Below are 24465 nucleotides of genomic sequence, written 5' to 3'. Positions count from 1 at the left end.
ACTTGGCATATACTAGCTGCTCAGAAAATATTGGTTAAATGAATGTATGACTTTGATATAGTTTGTTCATAGAGCTTATAACTCTTTGAAATTATCTTTTTTCTGTATTTAGTTGCTAACTTATTGTCTGTCCCTCCCACCCACCCACCTGATAAGAGCGGCATCTGTCTGCCTTATTCATTTCTGTATCTCTGGAGTCTCGAGCAGTTCTTAGCATATAGTAGTAGTGGAGTCGGTAAACGTGTGTTAAATGAATGGATAAGACAATATATTCAATTTTCAAAGATCTTAAAATCTAGAGTGGAGAGAAACATTTCTGTAACAGAGAATAAGCAAGGGATTGTGAAATCTCCGAAGAAATCGAGATCAGGAAGGGCAAGTCTCAACTGTCAAGTCAAGAGTGTTGAGGTTAGATGTGTGCTTTGAGATGAAAACCTCTTACCATTCCCAAGTCAGGGGATCCAGTGGGTCCAGTGCGGAATCGAAAGAAAATTTAGCACATGGCAAAGAAGTTCTACCGCGTATCCAGAAGATTACAAGCGATCAGTAAATACTCGTTGACTAATTGCTTGTCATATTTTTGGAAATAATCAATCAGATTTAGGATAGAGACCCGGCCCACCGCTTTGATAGGTATTCGTACTACTGAACTACATTTCCCAGCATGCATCAGACTTACGGCGGTAGAGTTTTTGAAAAAAGAGACTACAACTCCCGGCATGCCGCGTCCCGGTGGAGGGGACTGTGTTGCTCCAACAAGCAGGGGCAAGGGCCTATCAGTGGGCGGGGCGGGGCTGGTCCGGGCACCAGAGCCAGTTTGACGGAAGGAGCGGCGCGGCGGTGGCGGAGGAGAATGGAGGCGGTGGTGTTCGTCTTCTCTCTCCTTGACTGTTGCGCGCTTATCTTCCTCTCAGTTTACTTCGTATCCTTGCCTGAGGCGGGCGGAGGCCGACCTGGGGTCCTCTACCTGAGGGAGTAGGCTGGGGGTGGGCCTGGGTGGGGGCCAGGGCAGGTGCGAGGGAGCAAGGCAGGCGGCCGGCGGCCGGCGCGGGTACCCTGGGCGCTGGTCCGGCCCGCCGGACCGATGTGGCGAGCCCGGGCGGGAGGAGGACCCCGGCTGCCCAACTTCGCCCCTCACCCGGGGGTCCGAGCGAGCCTTTCTCTCGAAGCGCCCCGGCCCGGCCTGCCCGCCTCCACTCGCCCCTATGACGCCCGGACCCGCTCTGCCCTGCGCGGGGGCTGGCACTTGGCCTCCCCTTGTGGTCCTCAGGAGAGAGGGGTCGCGGTTTTCCTCCTTTTGGGTCCTGGAGAGATCAGGGTTGTGGTTTTTCTCGCAGCTCCCTTAGGCCGGGCCCTTCGCCGTATGCCGGGGGTCCCGAGAACGACGGCTCACGTCCCAGGGGTGGTCGCTAGTGGACTGTCCCGCGCTGAGCTCGGCGGAGGCGATTTGGCGCCTCTTGTCATTCTCTGGGCAACACCCCCGCTGCCCGCCCCTTTGTTCTCGCGGGTGTTGGAACTTGTAGCGACCTTTCACATCCAGGAGTTGACTCATTTCAAAAACGGGTGAAGTGTTTCCTTCGCGATGCCTTTTTGTAGGGAGCGTTGGGAAGGGTTTGTTTTAGAAACCAGCTGCAGCTGATTATTTCGGTTGCCCCTGTCGGTTGCAGATCTGTAAATTCAGTAAATATACACGCAATTTAGTTTTCAGTCGTTTATCAGCTTTTACACTTTTCTGTGTCGACCCATGTTTAAAACTTCCGTATTTTGTATCGCTGTTCGTGCTACAGTATTCATACTGTATTTTCCAGGCTAATAAATGGCCTTTGAACCTAGCACTCTAGAGGGCGTGTGGGCTACACCTCTACTCTCGAGGGAGCTTCTAGTCTTAGTTGTCACCCAACGATGCAATGCACAATCCAGTTTTAAGTAATTAAGTGTAAGCGAAGAAAAAACATGAGAAGCTCTGCATTGTATTTTTTTCCCTTGGAAATTACATGTGTCCCTTTCTGACAGAATTAAACTTTTTGTTTGCCAGAGCATTCTGGCTTTAGGATGGTTGTACAGAGTATGTTTTCAGTGTGGCTTCATACTTTGTTATGGCCTGGCAACTTGTTGAAGTGGGAAGGGACAAAACTTGGAATCAGGACTCCTTGCTCAGCTAGTTACTTGCTATTACTTCAGCTCTCTAAGCCTCAGTTTTCTTAGCTTTAAAATGGGGGGAAATGTTTACTTCCCAGTTAGGTATGTGCACAATGAGGGCGTGTTAAGCACCTAGCAGCACAATGCCTACCCCATGGCCAACGTTTAGTAAATATTGCTCTGCCTTCCCTCCCTACCCCGCATTGAACAGCAGTTTTTACTTTAACTGATGATTTCTAACGAGGAGAACCCTGACTTTTATTAGGCTTGGCGAACTGACTGAAAGGTCAGCATCACTTAGGAAGTTTTGATGACCTACTTCTCTCTTGTGGCATAAGGAACGGGAGCTTAAGTTCAGAGAAATGAAACTTGGATTTATCTTACTGCAGTTTGGAAGACTAGTCTTGATAATTTAAAATAGCCTTGGCTAGGGAATTTCCTGACGGTCCAGTGGTTAGGAGTTGGTGCGCTCACTGCAGGGGGGCCCCGGGTTCCATCCCCGGTCAGGGAACTAAGATTCTGTAAGCCGGGCGGCACAGCCAAAAAAAAAAAAAAGCCTTGACTTATACCAGTTTATGTACATAGAAACATGTTAGGTGGAGTGTTGGACTTAGATATTAAGGTACATTCAGGATGTGTTTTGATGAAATTCAGCATATTGTATTTTTGGATAGTTGTACTAGCTTAATATTAGAGCCAAGAGGTGGAAAATCATCGGGTATACATTCTGTAGGGATAATAGTTTTTCTGGACTTTGAACCAATAAGGGAACCTGCAGAGAAGGAAAGGGGTGGATATTCAAAATCAGACACAGGCAAGAGCAAAGGTGCAGAGCAAGGTGTGTTCATGGCATTTCTGGGTGATGGAGGAATAGGCCATTTGGAGCACAAGGTTGATTTTGGCGGCAGCAGGTCAGGTTTGGAAAGGCCAGATTAGATTAGATTTTGGAGGGTTTGAATGTTAAGGAGTGGAGGGCTTTCATTTTTATCCTCTAGGCAATAGGGAGCCATTGAAAATTTTTGACATAAACAAAGTGGTGTATTATGAAGATAAGTCTGTAGAGTGGGTTGGAAACAGGAAAGATTGGAAAGTAAGAAACCATTAGGGAATGGGTTCATTTGGATCTGGAATGGGATACTAATTGTGGACAGGTGAAAGAGGGATTAATGTGGATGGTGTTAAAAAGAAATGATTGATAGGACCTGGTAACGGTTAATTGATTCTGAGATATGAAACAGAAGGTAGAAATAACTTTCCATATTTTGAGCCTGGGCAAGTGATGCTTGTGTCATTGACAGAAGTAAAACAAACTGGAGGTGGAACAATTTGTGGAGAAAGTGATGCTTTTGACTTTGGCTGGGTTGAGGTGATAGGGGGACTATCCATATGGAAATGTATAGAATTTAGTCGAGGACATTTCTTTTTACCTATTTTATTGGACATTTTCGAACATAAAGGTAGAGAGAGTAGTGTAATAAACCCCATGTTTCTATTGCTCACCTTCAGTGATTTTCAGCATTTTGCCATTCTTTTTCATTTTTTTCCCAACTATTGTGGGGAGGCTGGGGGTGCATTTTAAAGTAAATACCACACATTCAATTGAAGACTTTTTATGTCTATCTGTCCCTCACATTTTTATTTGTAAGTTTATATTTTGTACTAAAACCAATTTTTTGTTTAAGTCCAGTATAATATATGTTTACTATGGAAAGTTTGGTTATAGAGAAAAGTATTTGGGAAAACAAACCATCTGTAATCCAACTTTCAAGACATAACCACTGCTAACATATGACCAAGCTGAGTTTATAGTTTTGTATCCTATTTTTTTTTTCATATCTTAAGTCTTCAAAGACATTTTATAGATATATCATAAATAAACACTATTTTTCTATTGGGAATTCAGGTTTATAACATTTAAACTGTTTATATAGGTCATATTTTCCATTTCTTTTGGCCACTGTTTGACATTTGAGGAATACAGGTTGAATGTTCTGGTATGGGTCACATTAGAATTGTGCATAATAAGAGGATTATTTTGTGAAAATCACTTGCTGAAGGAACATAAATGAGAAAATTTAGTTGTCTAATAAATGAACTTTAAGGAAATAACTTAATCTTTTCAAGTCAAATCTAATTCTGCTTTGCAACTGGGATTGCTTTCTGAAACTTAAGTAGTTGTTATAAAAGAAGTCTAATAATTCCTTATCTTGATTGTCAGATAATTACATTGTCTGATTTAGAATGTGATTACATTAATGCTAGATCATGTTGCTCGAAATTAAACAAGGTAAGACATTTCTTTCCTCATTTTCTGGCATTGAAGGCAGTTCTCCATTTTCTGTGTTAGAGATAATTATAGATAGTCAACATATGTGTATTTGATATTCATTGGAATGTTTGTGGAACTACTGTGCTTTGCAATATTTTTAGATCATGAAACTATACCAGAAGACCTAACTTGAAATTTTGTTTCTTTACTCTTTTTCCTTGTCCCTTTGTCCACAATGGACAACATCATTACTCAGACTAGGTGAAGGTTCGTTATCAGTTAACTGTTTTTGTCTTCTGTGTCCAAACCCCCTGCTCCCTGCTCTTGGGAAAAAGCTCCATCTGTCTTTTGTTGAATGAAAGAGGACCTTTTTGTGGCTCCTTGAGAAATGGAATTAGTTGATTTGTTTTAAGGCCATTTTACCTTTAGTATGTAGTCGGAACTTTATATTGGCAATAAAACTCTGAATTTCCCAGCTCGTCTAGATATGGGGAAACCAGTTGGTCCTGATTTATTTTATGAGATGAGCAGACAGAAAAGTTTTCTGGATATAAACGTTCATATAAAAATACAATACTGAGAAGTGCTTTTTGGCTTGACCTAAAAATGATTCTCATGGGTCTTTTCACATCTTCAGTCTACTTAAGTTTCTTTGGCCCATGACGGAAATGAAGTTACACTTGGAAAATTAAAATTTCTAGTAAATTATATTCCTCCTCTCCTCTCCTTCCTTCCTCCCTCCTTCTCTCCCTCCCTTCTTCTCTCCCTCCCTCCCTCCCTTCCTTCCCAGTTGTCCAGAACATGGTTTAATACAGTGATAGATTTAAATAAAAGATTTTGTTTATCTGCTATGCTTTCAGAGTTCTTTTTTTTTTTCTTGAGATATAATTGACATGTAACATTGCATTAGTTTCAGGCCTCCTCATCTTTATTTTATTTTTAATTTTTTAAAGATTGAAATTTAATTAATTTTAAACAAATTGAGTTCCTGCTGTGTGCCAGGCAGGGCCCCCTGCTTTTTTAAAAAATTGAGGTATGGGGCCTCCCTGGTGGCGCAGTGGTTGAGAGTCCGCCTGCCGATGCAGGGGATACGGGTTCGTGCCCCGGTCTGGGAGGATCCCATATGCCGCGGAGCGGCTGGGCCCGTGAGCCATGGCCGCTGGGCCTGCGCGTCCGGAGCCTGTGCTCCGCAACGGGAGAGGCCACAACAGTGAGAGGCCCGCATACCGCAAAAAAAAAAATAAATAAAAAAAAATAAAAAATTGAGGTATGGTTGATTAGGCCTCCTCATCTTCAGAAGAATGATTTTATACTGATAGATCTATCTAATAATATATATATATATTTTCAGATGGATGGTATTTCTTTTTATATTTCTTGCTTACTCAGTATTTTAGGTGGGTATTTTGTGGGTTTTCTTTTACAAAAGTACAAATCTAAACACACAAAAAAAGATTACCTGGATTCTTCTGTTGAGAAAGTTACTCCTTCAGTTTGAAGTTAAGTAGTTTTATTAACGTTAATTTTTGTTTCTGTGAAAGTTATACTTGCATACAACTAAAGGCAGAGGTATTACAAAGCTTGTAGTGAAAAACAGCAGTCCCTTCCTGACCCTTTTAAATCCTATCTGTCTTGCTTTTTAGGGGCAACTGATTTCAACACTTGAGCTGTTAATTTTTTTCTGATATTTATATCCATATTTCTCTATGTGCTTGCACTACTATTTCTTTTTCATTTTTTTTGGCTGTGCTGCGTGGCTTGCAGGATCTAAGTTCCCTGACCAGGGATTGAACCCAGGCCACGGCAGTGAATGCCCAGAATCGTAACCACTAGGCCACCAGAGAACTCCCACTATTTCTTTTTTATAATTATTTATTTATTTATTTATTTATTTATTTATTTATGGCTGTGTTGGGTCTTCGTTGCTGTGTGTGGGCTTTCTCTAGTTGTGGTGAGCGGCGGCTACTCTTCGTTGTGGTGCGCGGGCTTGTCATTGCGGTGGCTTCTCTTGTTGTGGAGCACGGGCTCTAGGTGTGTGGGCTTCAGTAGTTGTGGCACATGGGCTCAGTAGTTGTGGCTCAGGGGCTCTAGAGTGTAGGCTCAGTAGTTGTGGCACACGGGCTTAGTTGCTCTGTGGCATGTGGGATCTTCCTGGACCAGGGCTTGAACCCATGTCCCCTGCATTGGCAGGCGGATTCTTAACCACTGTGCCACCAGGGAAGTCCCTCCCACTATTTCTTGATTTATCAATTTTACATATTACCTATTGACTTCTGAGTCAATATGGTAGATTTAGTTCTTAGGTACCCCCTTCTAAACATCTCTCCTATTTTTCTATTTTCTTTTTAAGTTCATATTCAGTGTTTATATCATTATGATGTACAATTATATAAACATTTTTTATTGCCGAGCCTTATGGTAGACAGTGATCATATTTTTCTTTCTAACTTTCTTTTTCTGCATAGCTTTGTCTTTTCAGGTAACATCTTTAAAGCCCTTCAGTACTATTTTCTGCGTGGTTCAAACATGCTAAAATAATCTGTCAGTTGTTTATTTCTAGGTGACATTTCTCCTCAAGACCTACATCCTCTTGCTATAGTCTGGACTGTTTGCTCTTTAGGCCTGTTTCACAACCTCCATCCTGGGACTCCTGGTTGGATCCCCTGATTCTTGGAAATCATGTCTTCCTTTCTCTTGGCTTACTACCTCATTTTGCTGGAGTCGCTTCTTGAGATTTGGTGTGTGGGAATTAAATTTTGAGAACTTGCATGTTGGAAAATGTCTTATCCTTTCCCTTGATTGATAGTTTCTCTGAGTATAGAATTCTAGGTTAGAAAAGATTTTTTTTCAGAGTTTGCTTGGTCAAGGTCTTTTAACTTCTAGTGTTGTTCAAGTTGGGAAGTCTGGTGCCATTTTGATTTCTTATCCTTTTGATGGGATCTCTCTCTTCCCTCTCCTCCCACCCCTACCTCCATCCTCTCCAGAAGTTTTAGAATCTTAACCTTTATCCTTGGTTGGGTTTATTTATGGTAATCCTTGGTGTTTGGGAATTTTGCAGTGGTATACCTTTGTTTAGGCCTTTTTCACTCATTGTTTTGGGCATCTGAGAGGTTCTTTAAATCTGGGAAATTTTCTTCTACTTCTTTCTTTGATAATGTCTTCCCCTTCTATTTTCTCTCTTCTCTTTCAGCAACTTGGATTTGCTGGATAATTTATCTGCTGGATTGATCTCCCAGTTCTTCTTTTTTCTTATTTTGTCCCTTTGTTTTTTTTCTACCTTCTTGTTTTAAGATTTCCTCTGTTTTATCTTCTGAATTTTCTTGTGTGTATATCATTTATGTCAAATTTTTAATTTCTGAGAGCTTTTTGTTCTCTTGGTTCATGCTTGACTCTCTTCGTTCTCAAGGATATCGATTATAGTAGTTTTGAAATTTTCTTCTGCCTCCTACATTATATCTGTTTTTTTCCAAGTTCCTTTCTCTTTGTTTTTTCCCCCTTCTTTCATATTGAGGGCTTTCCTCAATTTCTGATACATGGCTATCTAGTCATACTTTAGGGTAAGGCACTAAAGTACTCATTGGAAGCTCATTGGGTGGTCCAGGCTGTTGACTGACTGGTAGGTAAGACTTCACTGAGGGTAGTTGGTGTCTACCTTTTTGGGGGGTACCTGAAATAGCAGGTTTTTTGTAGGTGTTTTCTCTTGTGCTATTAAGTTACTCCAGAGAAGAATCTTTCAAACTCCTGCCTGGGTGAAATAAGCCTAGTGCTTCTTACCCCTAAGTTAGGGGAAGAACACATTATTAGGGAGGGAAGAGAAAAAGAACAGAGGGCCTGGTAGAAAGTTAGTATCCAAGTATAATGAGGTCAAGTATCGCTTCCTGAAGCTTTTGTTTTAGGTTTTTGTACATGTAAACCAAAATGCAGCCCACAGTAAGAAATCCAAAGTTTGAAAGCTACTTCTATGTGGGTCTGATAGCATGGAGGGGAGTAGTAGTAACATCAGCTAACATTTATTGAGTACTTACTTTGTGTGTGGCTTACATATATTATTTTGTCTAATTCTCTAAAACAGCCTCATGAGGTGTAAGTATTATTATCTCCATTTTACAGATGAGAAAATCATGATTTAGAGAGGGTAGGTAACTTCCTAAAATTGCACAGCTAATAAATAGGATAGAGCATGAGTTTTACCCCAGGTTTATCTGATTTTGCAGCTTACACATATTAGCATTATGTTAAATGGGTTACACTTTAAAAATGCATTTACATATTTTAATAAGTTCTGGTTGATTGCAAATTAGGTTTAAGGCCCTTCTTCTTTGTTTATTAAGAAAAAGTGGGATATCCCTGGTGGTGCAGTGGTTGAGAATCCGTCTGCCAGTGCAGGGGACACGGGTTCAAGCCCTGGTCCGGGAAGATCCCACATGCTGTGGAGCAACTAAGCCTGTGCACCACAACTACTGAACCTGAGCGCTAGAGCCTGCGAGCCACAACTACTGAAGCCTAGAGCCTGTGCTCTGCAACAAGAGAAGCCACCACAATGAGAAGCCCGCACACCACAACGAAGAGTAGCCCCTGCTCGCCGCAACTAGAGAAAGCCCACGCGCAGCAACAAAGACCCAATGCAGCCAAAAAAAAAAGTATCTAAGGGAATTTCCTGGTGGTCCAGTGGTTAGGACTCCATGCTTTCACTGCCCAGGGCGTGGGTTCAGTGCCTGGTTGGGGAACTAAGATCCTGCAGGCCTTGAAGAGTGACACCCTCTCCCACCAAAAAAAGAAAAAAAATCTGAAATCTAAATGCAAGAGACCTGGGGCCAGTGTGTCTGGGCTTCTGTTATATAGCTCTGCTAAGTAGCTGTGTGACCTTGGGCAAGTTACTTAATCTCTCTTGAATTTTATTTTCCTCATTTCTATAAGTTGGGAGTGCCAGTTTGTGGCTCCATAAACACTAGCTATTAACTTCCATTAAAAGAAAAATCTCTACTCATAGGAGAGGAAAACTATTGGTGAATTGAGAACCTGCCACAATAGCTGTTGATATATGAGAACTAGAATATTGCACAGTAAACAAAGAGCATAGATAAGGGCACTGGGTGCTATAAAGCCAATAGTCTGGGATTCTGTTATCCTGGTCCATTATCATATTTGTTTAACTTTGAGCTGATATTGTAAGCTGTTAAAGTACTTTTTTTTTTTTTTTTTTTGTGGATGTGAGATGATTTCCCTCAGGGTTCTGGAGCTTGGAAATGTTTAGGGTCAGTATTCTGACCTGAAAGGCAGCATGTATGTGGATATAAACCATCCCAAATTAGAGTAAGAGGCTTTAGCACAGATATTGGAATAGAAAGTAAATAATACTCTATTTTTTCTCTAGTTGTCATTTGTACCTGCTTAGAGAATGAATCTGAATCTTTGCTTAGGATAAAATGTAATTAAAGACTAAGTGTATTATTTTTAAGCTGTGTCCTGATTTATTTGCACTGGGTAAGCAGTGATAGCAGTATGCAAATCTCGGACATCCGAGCCTAAAAATAATCTTGAAACACTAGCTTGGAAATTCTCTGTACTTTCTTTGATTTAACTTCAAGTAACATGTACATTCCGGAAGGACACAGCAGTGAGATGTAATACTGTGTTCTTCCCTTGCAGTGGGTAATTCCAGAATTGGTTGGCCATACTATTGTCACTGTATTAATGCTCATTTCATTGCACTGGTTCATCTTCCTTCTCAACTTGCCTGTTGCCACTTGGAATATATATCGGTGAGTACAGTTTGTTTATTTATACATATGAGTACCGGTAGCATAAAGTTCACCCATTTAAACTATACTATCCAATATGTTTTTGGTATATTTATAGATGTAAGCAACCATCACCACAACGTATTTAAGAACATTCTCATCACCCCCAAAAGAAGCCCTATGTCCTTTAGAAGTCACTCCCCTCGCCCAGCTCTAGGCAACTGCTAGTCTACTTTCTGTCTTTGTAAAATAACCTGTTCTGGACAGGCATATCATTTAAAAGATGGCTTCTTTCACTTAGCATAATATTTTCAGGGTTCATCATGCCGTGTCATGTATCAGTACTTTATTCCTTTTTATTGTGGAATAATATTCCATTGTATGGCAATACTACATTTTGTTTATCCATTTGCAATTGGCGGGCATTTGAGTTGTTTCCACTTTTTGCCTATTATGAATAATTCTACTATAAACATTCATGTGCATTTTTTTTCGTTAAAACTATTCTTTTAATTTACCAAAAGGCAATGTAATCATGTGTCTTTTTTTTATTATTAACGTCTTTATTGGAGTATAATTGCTCTACAATGGTGTGTTAGTTTCTGCTTTATAACAAAGTGAATCAGCTATACATATACATACATCCCCATATCTCCTCCTTCTTGCGTCTCCCTCCCACCCTCCCTACCCCACCCCTCTGGGGGGTCACAAAGCACCGAGCTGATCTCCCTGTGCTATGCGGCTGCTTCTCACTAGCTATCCATTTTACATTTGGTAGTGTATATATGTCCATACCACTCTCTCACTTCGCCCCAGCTTACCCTTCCCCCTCCTCATGTTCTCAAGTCCATTCTCTACATCTGCATCTGTATTCCTTCCTGCCCCTGGGTTCTTCAGAACCATTTTTTTTTTTTTTTAGATTCCATATATATGTGTTAGCATATGGTATTTGTTTTTCTCTTTCTGACTTACTTTACTCCCTATGACAGACTCTAGGTCCATCCACCTCACTACAAATAACTCAATTTTGTTTCTTTTTATGGCTGAGTAATATTCCATTGTAGATATGTGCCACATCTTCTTTATCCATTCATCTGTTGATGGACACTTAGGTTGCTTCCATGTCCTGGCTATTGTAAATAGAGCTGCAATGAACATTGTGGTACATGACTCTTTTTTTTTTTTTTTTTTTTTTTTTTTGTGCTACACGGGCCTCTCACTGTTGTGGCCTCTCCCGTCGCGGAGCACAGGCTCCGGACGTGCAGGCTCAGTGGCCATAGCTCACGGGCCTAGCCGCTCTGCGGCATGTGGGATCCTCCCGGACCAGGGCACGAACCCGTGTCCCCTGCATCGGCAGGTGGACTCTCAACTACTGTGCCACCAGGGAAGCCCCATGACTCTTTTTGAATTATGGTTTTCTCAGGGTATATGCCCAGTGGTGGGATTGCTGGGTCGTATGGTAGTTCTATTTTTAGTTTTTTAAGGAACCTCCATACTGTTCTCCATAGTGGCTGTATCAATTTACATTCCCACCAACAGTGCAAGAGGGTTCCCTTTTCTTCACACCCTCTCCAGCATTTATTGTTCGTAGATTTTTTGATGAAGGCCGTTCTGACCAATGTGAGGTGATATCTCATTGTAGTTTTGCTTTACATTTCTCTAATGATTAGTGATGTTGAGCATCCTTTTATGTTCATGTGCATATTTTTGTATGGACATATATTTTCATTTCTTTTAGGAGTGGAATTGCTGGGTCATATGGTAACTCTGTGGTTTGACCTTTTGAGGAACTACCTGAGTGTTCAAAAGCAGCTGCACTATTTTACGTTCCCACCAACTGTGTATGAAGGTTACAGTTTCTCCACATCCCTGCCAACACTTTTTGTTGTGTCTTTTTTATTTTAGCCTTCTTATTGAATGTGAAGTGGTATCTCATTGTGGTTTCGATATACATTCCCTAGTGACTAATGACGTTGAGTATTTTTTAATGTGCTTATTAGCCATTCATATATCTTCTTTGCTCTATATGTTTTTAATTAATTTCTTTTTTATTGAATTATAGTTCATGTACAATATTATATGTTACAGGTGTACAGTATGGTGATTCACAATTTTTAGAGGTTATACTCCATTTATAGTTATTATAGAATATTGGTTATATTCTGTGTTGTACAGTATATCCTTGTAGCTTATTTTATACATTTGCTGCATATGTTTTTGATTAGCTAAGTTGGCATGATATAAATTATGCTTTGGGAAGATTTTTCTGGAAGCATTATATAGTATTGATTGGATGGAAAAGAGGCAGGAGGTAGGGAAACCAGTTCAGAGACGGGGGTGATATAATATAGTACTGGAATAGAGTTGTGATAGTGGGAATGAAAAAGGTAGGGCTAGGGCTTCCCTGCTGGCACAGTGGTTGGGAGTCCGCCTGCCGATGCAGGGGACATGGGTTCGTGCCCCGGTCCGGGAAGATCCCACATGCCGCGGAGCGGCTGGGCCCGTGAGCCACGGCCGCTGAGCCTGCGCGTCCGGAGCCTGTGCTCCGCGACGGGAGAGGCCACAACAGTGAGAGGCCCGCGTACTGCAAAAAAAAAAAAAAAAAAAAAAGACAAAAAAAGATAGGGCTATACACGTGGTGATAGGAAGGAAGAATGGACAAGAGTTTAACCTACTGCCTGTGAAAAATGAAGAGAGAAGTCAGAATTGAGTAAGAGAAAGTTTTTAAGGACTACTGAGGAAGAGGTGCCACTCCTGTTAGAGAAGCTCGCAGTCAGAGAAGGATAAGACTCTTGAGACTCCAGATGGTCCTCGATTTACAATAGTTTGACTTTTGATTTTTCGACTTTATGATGGTGTGAAAATGATATGCATTTCAGTACAAACTGTATTTCGAATTTTGAATTTTGATCTGTTTCTGGACTAGCCCTATGCGGTATGAAACTCTTGTAATGTTATAAAATAGGCTTTGTATTAGACGCTTTTGCCCAACTGTAGGCTAATGTAAGTGTTCTGAGCATGTTTAAGGTAGGCTAGGCTAAGCTGTGGTGTTCGGTAGGTTAGGTGTATTAATTGCATTTTCGATGGGTTTATCATGATATAATACCATTGTAAATCGAGGAAAATAGGTATTGAGTTGAGATGCTTCCAGATATTAATTTGTAAATACCGTATATACCGTTTATTCAGCCATAGATGGGCTACTAAGATTTGGGGGAGAATTTAAGATTTGTGAAACTCAGAGAGCCATTTTCATTTCACAGAAGTCATAATTGAGAAACCAAATGTGTGGTGAGAGTGAGGAACCCAAGGTTGGACTAAAAGAAGCTTGGACATGAGAGAAGGAAGAGGTCATGATCAGTGCTAGGTTAGGACATGCATGCTATGCAGATGGCACAGTCGGGATGCGGAAGCCTAGACGCTTAAACTCACTGATCCTCTCAAAGTAACCCAATTTTCTTACCTGTAAAAGGAATCATTTCGGGAAGAAGGAGAAGATTATCATATGTAATACTATATACACAGTGGTATTTAATAAATATGAAATGTTATGTGATATCTCAAGAGGCCCAAGACTCTATAGTGTGTTAAACACTGTATCTTCAAGATTTTTTTTTTTAAGTTTGAGTCTGAGTCTGTGGGAGCACTGAGTTGAATTGGTCTGGATTTGGAACTTGGTGTGTGCTTACTGTGCCCTTTAGGTTCCGTATTGACTTTGTAGCCCTGTTCTCATTCCCTCACTGTGGTCATACCTCCATCACTATAAAATGTACATCTCTTATTTGTCAAAATATTATTATTTAATATTTACATTAAAATAAAATTAAAATAAAATTAATATTTTAATTAAATTTAATCTGTATTTTTTACGAGTCATGTAAAGTTAGGCACTGTGTTTGCATCTGAACTCTCCATTTATTGTCTTAACTGAAGAGGAGTTTTATTTTACTACAGTAGCATTTATTCTAAATCATTTCTGTCTTCTTTAAATTGCTCTTTTAAAGTAGGTACCGTTTATTAACCATGCAGATTGAGACATATCTGTTGATCAGCAGGAGCACCAAAGATGAGGATTCTATTTGGGATATAGAATCTCTCTTTTTAGTATCTTCTGTGAAATGGGAATAATTATGTTTGACACAAAGATGTAAGTGTTAAACATAAAGACAACTTGCAGAGATGTTGTGAAGGTGAAGGGAATTGCATTAATTAAGTTAGAACCTTGTAGATAAAGAAGTTTCTAAGAACTTGATAAAGTTGGTTTGGTTTTGGGGCCCCCTTCATTTGTGTCTCATGGAAGACAGCTATAGGTATTACCGATTCAGTAGTTTTCTACAGAAGATGGGTAAAAGGGTCTCAGTGCATAAAATATCCTTCTCTAGAGTGTTAATGTATTTGTTTCAGAGGGCAGAAATTACACCTAAAATTAATAGTATTGTATTTTCAAAGGAAGACTAAGTCATGGCCTGTGACATCATTATAATACCCTGTCCATTGGTCATATAAGGCTGCTATGATTGGTTCATTTCTGAAGGTTGATTATTACTGGTTTACTTATTTTTGAATATTTATGCTGATGATTTGATTTTCCTTCTGATGTGTGTGCATCCTTTAATTTACCAGGTTCATTATGGTGCCAAGTGGTAACATGGGAGTGTTTGATCCAACAGAAATACACAATCGAGGGCAGCTGAAGTCACACATGAAAGAAGCCATGATCAAGCTTGGTTTCCACCTGCTCTGTTTCTTCATGTATCTTTATAGGTGAGTTTACAGTCCTGGCGTTTTCCTGGATGCCATATGCCTGCTTTTGATGGGTGAGGTATTACTATACTGTAGGATTTTGTATTAACATTGCAGAGCTTTTGGGGACTGTGTGAATTTCTTGTGGCTGTGTAGATTTTGTATGTCATGTCATTGAATTAGGATTCCATTCTGTCTGACCTGGAGTAGAATTACTCCGTGTTATTAGTTATTCCTTAGCTGTTGAGGCTATCAACATGCTTCAAACTGTCTTTGCTGTTCTTTCTCTCCCCTGGTATCCAGCTGTGAGGTCTCACTGCCTGTTATAAACATTACTATATGTACCCCCAGAGAGTTTCCCACTCCTGGGTCTCCTGGGGATCAGAGCACTGGCAGCAGCTCTCAACAACTTATATCCACGTTGGGCTGATCTTTCTGGCATTAAGGAATTTAGGTGTGATGCCTTTTCTCCGGGATGCAAGTGGTCTGTTTCGGTAAAATTTCATCAGTCTTCCAGTTAGATTGGAAGTAAGAATTAATATGAAGGATTGGCTATCAGACACTGGAAGCCTCATGCAGTCCTGTTTAAACTTACATTTATTACCTTAAGTTTTAGAGATAAGATGCCACCTTTTTCTTTACCCATTATAGACCCATAGAATACAGCAAAGAAGAGAAAAAGATTGTCATGTGTGTATGATTTGATTAAGCCTTTAAGAGGCTAAAAGTCAAGCTTAACTTTTGTATCCAAGCTTAATCGTATCATTCCTGTTTTTTTCTGAAGTAAATTTTAATTTTCACATGGGCATAAGACTAGTAGGAAAAAACTTGTACTGAACTAAACTTCTGTCACTCAAAAAAGTCCTAATAATTAGAAACTGTACAAAGATAAGAGTTTTTAAAAAAACTGCTATTTTGGGTGAAATAGCTTAGAAGTCAGAGGCATTTTAGCCTCTGCCTGAAAAAGCGGGCTGCCTAAAATCCTTTTGCTATGCTAATTCCACCCACAGATTAGATTGAAATTAGAGCTTAGGTGGTTTCCTTTTTTACTATTTATCTTATTTGCTTTTCTGTATTTTAAAAAATAGGACAGAAAAACCACACTAATAACAGTTTCTGGTTCTCATACCGTACCTCATTGCTAACGTGCTTAATTTTTAATCCTAGCATTAAAGATGGAGAATAAAGAGCAAAATTTAACATTAAGAATACAATGATGCACCTATTCTTATTTTTATTACTTTTTAAAGTCAAACCATATGAAGGTACCTTTCCCATCATATATGTTCCCTTCTACTTGTCAGAGACAAAAAGCAAGGTGGTTACCCTTTCTTCATCCTTCTCTCCCCAGGTTTTATGCTTTGGAGAGTAAACTAGAGTGGACATCCCCTAGGTCTTGATAACGTGAGCTTCTTGAGACATCTGGGAGCAAAGCTAATGTAGTCACACTTTTGGGTGTCAGTGTAGGATTAGGGAGCAGTATCTTGCTTAGTAAGACCCAAAGTCTTAGGATTTAAAAATGGACAAGAGTTTCTTACCTCTCAGTTGTTGAATTTAAAGCAGTGGGAAGATGGACTGAAGACTGGGGATTGGAGGAATCAGGAAGCAATTTTGGGGCAGGTTTAAGGTATGGTTCTTTACAATGAAATAAAAGGTAGGCAACCAGTATAACTGGTTTGCCTGAGTAGCTGCATTGCTCACTGGAGGCATCCTTTCTTTTTCTTTCTTTTCCCTTCCCTTTTCAGCTTGTCATTTTTAGCCATGTTGCTATTTCCTTCCCCCTTGGCGTTCCTTGTAGCTCAAGGGATCAGGATGGAAGAGTAATCGCAGATGTTCTTGTAACACTTTTCTCTTAGCTTTGGTTGCTGTTTTTAAAAAGTGTTTACTATTCTGAATCATCCGATTTCTAATGTAGGGATTTATGCTGCTCCTTCTGTATCGCCTGCCACCACTTGCATGGTGCCTTGCACATAGCAGACATTCAGGGTTTGTTAAATAGAATTAAAGGAAAAAATTCCCATCTTCTTTAGAGATTGGTGGAATCTATGCCTTTGGTGTTTGGTTAGGTGCCAGCCTGGTGGAATCTGCCACTCCCTCACTGTGTGACCTGGGGCAAATTTCTTATCCTCTCTGTGCCTCAATTTCTTTATCTGAAAATGGGATAATAATAGTACCTGCCTCATGGGGTTGTGATGTGGATTAAATGAGATAATGCACATAAAGCACTTTGGTTTGTGCTGACCTCTAGTAAGCTCTAACAAAATGTTCAAAAATATTGGTTCCTACCATTAATTTGTGCTGTGCACTGCGTACCCTTAGTTTGTTTAAATTTGGACAACGCATCACTTATACCATTAGTAGTGTAAGGGTATCTCTGTGTTTTAGTCATTTGATCTCAGCATAGCAAGGCTGATTTCAGTAAAAAAAAAAATGATAGTCTTGTTACTCTTGTTAAGTGTGGTGGTTTTAACAGAGTATTTACTGAGTGACCGCCATGTGTCAAAGACACTGTGTAAGGCACTGCGTGTGACACAAAAGGAGCAGCGCAGAATCCCTGTGTCAAAGCTGGGAGCCTGCTGATTGCAGCACGCGGGTGTCATCCTGGAGAATGAAAGTGGGTATGAGCTGAGGTGTGTGGCAAGAGGCGGGGCAACGGCCCTGGGCCGACAGGCTGGCTTCCCAGAGGCCGTGCCGGAGCCTGATGGAGCCTGCCGGATCCTGAAGTCTGAGAGGAAGTTACTGGGTTGATGGGGGATGAGAGGAGGGGTTCCAGGAACAGGAACAACATGTACAAAGATCTCCATGGAGAATGAAAGTTTTTTCCTAAACACAGCTTGTTTTCTCTAAGCCAGAGCCCAGCAGTGCTTTTAGCTTATGCTCCCTACCGCCACCTCTACCCCGGTTTTCTTTCTTTCTTTTTCTTTTTTTTCTTTTAGTGAAAACGTTAGGGCCTCTTGATGCCCTAATATAGATATTCTTTCCTTTAGGTGTAAATGATTGCTTTTGCTTTTTACTTAAATGAGTGTTCCTTGCTGAGCCTTAGGGATGCAAGTCTGGACAGACCAGACTCTGTAGGAACATTCCTAAGGAAACATTAGTAACATTAATTTCTTCTCTCCACAGTCTGATTTTAGCTTTGATAAATGACTGAAGCTGGAGAAGCCGTAGTTGAAGTCAGCCCACACTACAGTGCACAGTTGAGGAGCCAGAGACGACTTAAATCATCCTTAGAACCATGACCATAGCAGTATATTTTTTCCTCTGAACAAAAAATATTTTTGCTGTATTTTTACCATATAAAGTATTTAAAAAACATGAATTGAGTTTTTGTAGCTTTCTGGTTCTCAACTTTAGCCTGAACCCCCAACATGTGAAGGTGTTTTTCCTCATCTGTATGTTGAAGATAGTTATTTGTATGTAGGAACAGGACTGTCATTCCAGCCTTGCATGCCAAAGAAATCGAGGACATGCTTTAAAGGGAAAATGTAATAGATGAGCAAAGTGGCTCTTCAGGTCTACTGAAAAGTCAGAGTACAAAGCAATACTGTTAGTCTGGGCAAAGGAAGAAAGAAACTAAACCACCCTTTTGTCTATATTGTGGCAGCTTCCTGTATTTAATATGGTTTACAGATTTATGGGACTGTAAGCCAAATGTCTTTTCACAAGAATGTTAACAGAAAATGACATTTCAAAAAATATATATTTCTTTGCTGAATTTGTGAACCCTTATAAGCCATTACACGTACGATGTAATTCCTGCTTATAGAAAGGAAAATAAACCAAAAAAGCAAAACTTTATCAAGAGCTTTCATTTAAAAGCCACTGCCTCCACAATCGCCCTCAAACCCATTTACTCCCACTGGCTCTAGCTGCGTCTTGGTTTTGTATTCTCATTGGTCCAGTTGTATTTGATCTGTCTGATATATTTTTTAATGGGTTTGGAGAGGTGATTTGGTAGAAGATGCTCATCAGATTAGAAGCAGGAGTAGCCAGTCATTTGGTGTCCGTGAAGCTGAGCCTGTCAGCGCTCTGTTTGGTGCTTGATTAACCATAGCGCTCCTGTCCTGCTGCACTGACCACTGTCCATTTCATGGACATAGCAGTATCCAACCAGACTTGATTCCTTGTAGGTATATTTGCCAATTCTTGCAGTGGTTGAGAGCAGTTAACCTCTTCGGCTCTGTTTGCTGGGTGAAGTGAACCTGGCAGTTTATTCTCAGTGCTCGTTTGTGTTTTAATGTGGCCATCTTAGGCGCTGGCATTTAGGCAAAACATGGCTGTGTTTTATGGCAGAGTCCAAAGAGGTTATTCGCTCTGTTGAGGCAGAATTGGATAGTCACATAAGGTGTGTGGTCACCAAATATCAAATGTTGCATGTCCTTTCGGCCCTGGACTGGGTCTAGCCTCAGCAGAATCCGAGAGGCACTGAGCAAAACTCCCTATATGGATAGACCCCCATTTTGAGGATGCTGGTATATCCTGGCCACACGTGAAAGGAAGGGTGAAATGGTAGGCAAAGTAAACTTGGTTCTGTTGGCCTCTTTGGAGCTTCAGAAATTGCTCCTTGCGGGTATCTTGTATTTCTCCCAGGCAAAGAGCCAAGAAGCTGTAACATAGAAGTTAGTTTGATGCATCTCTCTTACCCTTTCCTTCTTAGGCATCTTCCTCTATTTAAAAAAAAAAAAGTCACTTAACTCTGACTTTATCCCTAACTTCCAGTGCCTCTAAATGTTCTGCTCAAGCTTTGAAAGCAGTGAAGCTGTTGGAGAACTTAAATCCTTAGAACTGAGAGATAAACAAGCTACTTCAGGAAGCTGAAAGGTGGTGGAGGACTGTTGACCAAAATGTTTTATCTTCTCATTCAAGTATTCTTTTTTTAAAAAATTGAAATATTCACAATATTGTATTAGTTTCAGATGTACAGCATAGTGATTCAATTATTTTTTCAGATTATATTCCATTATAGGTTATTACAAGATCTGGAATGTACAAGTATTCTTAGTAACCCAAATAGAAACCTGTGTAGTTGAGAGCATCTGGCTGTCAGTTTACATATCGTCAGGCACATATGTTGGTGAGGCTGAGCAGATCAGAAAGGTGCCTTGTTTATAACGAAAGACAGGAGCTCTTAACTTCTGAAACATTCACCGTGGTTAAAAACAAAACCACCGGGCTTCCCTGGTGGCGCAGTGGTTGAGAGTCCGCCTGCCGAGGCAGGGAACACGGCTTCGTGCCCCGGTCTGGGAAGATCCCACATGCCGTGGAGCGGCTAGGCCCGTGAGCCATGGCCGCTGAGCCTGCGCGTCCGGAGCCTGTGCTCCGCAACGGGAGGGGCCGCAGCAGTGAGAGGCCCGCGTACGGCTATTTGTATGCAGTTAGTCTCTCCTACTAGACTGTACACTCCTGGAGGGCAGAGTATCCTCTTATTCATAATTTGTATCGTTTTCCTATTACTCCTGGCACCTAACGCAGTCCATGCCTTGCACACGGAAACAATAAATGATTGTTGAATGAATACATCTGATTGTGTTGTTCTATTGCTCTGTCAGCATGAAGTCTAACTAATGTCCTCTACATCAGGGAAGTAAGAAGCAATGGAGCAACATAATCAAAGTCTACCATCTGTTTTCGAGGCAGTCACATTATGGAATGTTCCAAGACATGCTAGGTTAGGAAAGGAAACTGCTGTATTTGGTGTACTGGAGACTTGTGAAGTCAACTTTACTCACAAGTAATATTTTGTCAGAAGTAATTGTGATGAAAAGTATTATGTACTAGGTATAATTAATTACCCACTGCGTGTAAGTAAAATTGTTCTAATACATGGAAACAGGCAGCAAGACAGAGAAGGGAAGTCTTGAAATTCTATGCCTATTATCTAGATTGCTGCCCCCTGAGTTTGTGTACTTTAAGCCAAGAATACTCTTTTGCAATGTAGTGTGACAAAGATTGAAATATGCTTGGTGTAGTGAAACTGCAGTTAATAAGGCTGTTCAAAGAATGGGCTCTTCTATCTGAGCATTTGTCAGTGAAGCCTTTTGGTTTTAACCCATACTTACCGTGAACATTCTAAAAGGTAGTAGTCTAATTGTTTTGCTCTAAATATAATCTAAGGACTGAGGGTCATTCAGAGCCTTAGGGTTAGCATTGTGAACCGCAGTAATCACAGTGATAATCACCGTCAGGATATAGATTGTTAAAGGGACTGATCACTAAGTTGCTCTTTAGAATAAATTCCTTGATAAAAGCTGTTTTTGTTTTCAATGGCTTCCCTCTGAGGCTGGGTGAGGAGTGGGTGGTGGGTGAGTGGTCAGAATCAGCTAGCTGGGAGCTCAGAGGTTTGACCGTGGCTTCCCCTGCTGTGTATTTGGTTTGCTACATCCGTTATGGAACAGTCTTGGTTTCACCTGTATTAGTTCCTATTCAACATTAGCGCCTAGTCAGAATGTGAGTCAGTCGAACAAATACTGAAACTGCTGTTCTCCAGTGGAGCACCTCGTGTGTAGATGTTGAGAGGACTAGTAAAGATGCGGACTTACATACTGCTATACCATCAGTCTCCAGCCATCTCTCTGATTCCTGGTTCCCTTCTAAGCGCCCGGTGCTTTGTCAGAATCCCCACTTTGTTATTTATCCAGGGGACTTGGCTCATCTTCAATCTGCTATTCTAAGTACCATATACTCTTTGGGCAAGAGGCTGGCACTTGAACAAGGAAGGAGCTTGAATCCTTCGTCTGTTTTCACAGCTCAATTCATTCAAATTGATAATCTCTGAAGGAGAGGATGTAACGTGGAATCACGTTGTAGAGCCTGATCTTATGACTTTATCTGATCAGCAGCCTATTTCACAGGTTGGATGCAAAGCGGGTGAGGGCTGAACTTGACAGCTCAATTAAAAAGCAACAAGTTTGGCTGCCACTGCATCTACTGTGTCAGAGTGACCTGCAGGGCAAGGCTAGCTTCTGGTGTAGCTGTGTATAAAGATACTAACTTTTTGGAAGACAGTAACAGGACTAATCCGTGTCAGTTGGTAATCTTCTATTTTACCAGTTACAATAATCAAACTTACGGGCATTCTTGTTTTATCTATAACCTACTACCTTCCCTCCCCCACACTATTTTGAAGCCAATACCAGACATTAGTACATATGTAGTATTTTTACACATATCTCTGTAAGATAAGGGTTCTTAAAACATACACACAGTCCCAGCATCATACATAAATTGGTAATTACTTAGTACTAAATATACAATGGGTGCTCCAATTTCCCCCATTGGCTCAAGGTTTACAGTTGGTTTGTTCACATTGGGATTCAGCAAATATCTGTACATTTCATTTGGTTAATGTCCTTAAGTCTCTTAATCTACTAAATTCCCTATTATTTTCCTTGCAATTTGTTGAAGAAACTGTTTCATTGGACATAGCAATCATTTGTTGTGTAGAACCTCCAGTATTCTTTTGCTAACTGCCATAAACTCTTTAAAAAAATCGTTTCTGATTTTACTATGTGCATTCTCACCCATCACAATGCTGTCTGGTAAGAAGATACTGTTAGCTTCTTTCATAGATGAGGGAACTCTGACAGATAAGTAATTTGTCTAAAGTGACACACCAAGTGATAGGATTTACATTTAAATCCAAAACCACTATATAAAACAATTTAAAGACATTCAAATTTATTGTGGAGGTTTTCTTCTATGATACTTCATGAGTCTGTTTTATTGGTTGCTTTAATTGTATGGAGAAAAATCTGTATAATTTCAAAAGTGTCATTTTCTTCTATGAACTACACAGTTAACTAGAATCAGTAAAGAAGTGTGCCCGTAAATGTTTTACCTATCTTTGACAAGTTTTTAACAGTCAGCTTTTAATCTAGGGTATAAGTGGCCATCTACAGACCAAAGGAGGTTTATGTGTGCAGTGGCTAATAGCATAAGCTCAGGGGCACCTGGCTTAGAATCCCAGCTCCTTCATACCAGTTAGTTTATTTAAGCCTACTTCCCTCATTTGTACAATGGAAATTAGAGTATTTGCCCCATGAAGGTACCTTGAGAATTAAATGAGAATGGAATGAGTGGCCCATCCATAGTGACTGGCCTAAAGTAAGCACCCAGTATATTAGCCCAAAGGAATACCTGTTCTGTACTCATGTGACTCAAGGACCAAATAGTGTGTGCGTTGTGGTTAGTCCCTCACATTACCATTCTTGCTCCTACTTTTAATTCTTGGTCTCATTGCTGAAGTAATAATATAGTATAGTCCCACTGTTTTCAAAAACCACCAGTAAGTGGACTAGTGTCAGCTGACAACACACAATTACCTGACATGTTAACAAATTTGACTTGTGATCTGGAAGGTGGCTTCGAAATCTAAAAGTTAAAAAAGGCTTCAGTTGAATCTCACATGCCCTTGGATTTAGGAGTTAAAAGCAAAGGCTTTGGAATCAAACAGGGGTTTGAATCCCAGTACTACCATCTATTAACTGTATTTCAGTCTCCTTAAGCCTGAGTTTATCATTGAAAAAAAGTGAGCAATACTTGCTTACAGAGATAGAAGTTTAAATAATGTATATAAAGTGCCTGGTACCCAATAAGCACTCCAGTTATTTATACAAACACTAGGAGAAAGCATAGAAAGAGAAAGGAAATTAAAACCAAACCAGTTGAATAGTATCAGTTCTTTGTGGACAAGAAAACAAAATGTTACTGAAAAGTTTTTTTCATGCAAACCCATTAACAGGGGAAAAAGAAAACAAAATCTTACTGAAAAAGTTTTTTCATGCAAATCCATTAACGGGAAAAAGAGCCCATTTACACATAGTGTGAAAGAACTTTTAGAACAAGTTTTTCATTGATAATAAAATCAAGACCCCTTTCCTGAATTCACAGGCCACAAACTGATATTTTCCCATTTGGGGGATGAGGGAAAGTTATTCAATATTTGGAAACTATTTGGTATACAACTCCCAATTCAATGTGTAGCTGCATTTTAAAATTATATTCAAAATGAGGAAAAAGCCACACAGGAGAACTTAAATGAAGAACATTAGCACATTCATTTATTTGAATTCTAGATATGGCCTATCACCATGGCTAATTATGTCTTGAATAAGATGTTAAAAGTCTTAAATTGTGTATGAGGGACTCCAGTTGCATCAATTTAATACAGGGACCAAAGAAGCCACTAATCCTCGCATCAGAAAAGGAAATTAAAACTTGCTGAAAACTTGTTCTTGTTCTTCCCTGTTTCCAGCATTAGCTATACATTACATGCCGATTTAACATTTTGTTAATTACATGATTGTACTGTTTCCTATACAGCAAGCCCACGTTACCCACGCTCGTCAGGTTTGAGGGAGAAGAGCCCACTGCCACAAAACCAATGGCAGACACTTAAGATTCTTGGAAGTAGTGATAGGATGATGGGGTCATTTTGTTTGTTGAATGTTCTTTAACAGTTTTAAGTTTTTCTGGGAAAAATTCCAAGTAGAAGTCATGAAATGATGTAACTGAAGACCATCACCTTTTCTTTTGCTTAAATGAAAGGGAATTGAATTGTGTTTTTAAAATACA

General features: G+C 40.2%; 1 protein-coding gene across 2 annotated transcripts; it reads left to right on the top strand.

The window, feature by feature from the left end:
* The first annotated feature begins 807 nt into the window (after positions 1-807).
* CNIH4 (cornichon family AMPA receptor auxiliary protein 4) lies at positions 808-18207 on the top strand. 2 transcript variants are annotated; one of them, XM_060088639.1, is made up of 5 exons: positions 808-922; positions 4358-4426; positions 10058-10170; positions 14773-14913; positions 18016-18207. In XM_060088639.1, the coding sequence occupies exons 1-5, from the start codon at positions 854-856 to the stop codon at positions 18041-18043; spliced, it is 420 nt and encodes a 139-aa protein (XP_059944622.1). In that variant the 5' UTR covers positions 808-853; the 3' UTR covers positions 18044-18207. The 2 variants fall into 2 exon arrangements, with proteins under 2 accessions (XP_059944622.1, XP_059944623.1); XM_060088640.1 differs by lacking the exon at positions 18016-18207 and having other exon boundaries at positions 14820-14913.
* Positions 18208-24465: the final 6258 nt, after the last annotated feature.

This window comes from Mesoplodon densirostris, chromosome 2 (genome assembly GCF_025265405.1).
Source record: "Mesoplodon densirostris isolate mMesDen1 chromosome 2, mMesDen1 primary haplotype, whole genome shotgun sequence".
NCBI lineage: Eukaryota > Metazoa > Chordata > Mammalia > Artiodactyla > Ziphiidae > Mesoplodon > Mesoplodon densirostris.
Note: the sequence above shows the minus strand (reverse complement) of the source record. Positions and strands in the feature narration are given on the sequence as shown.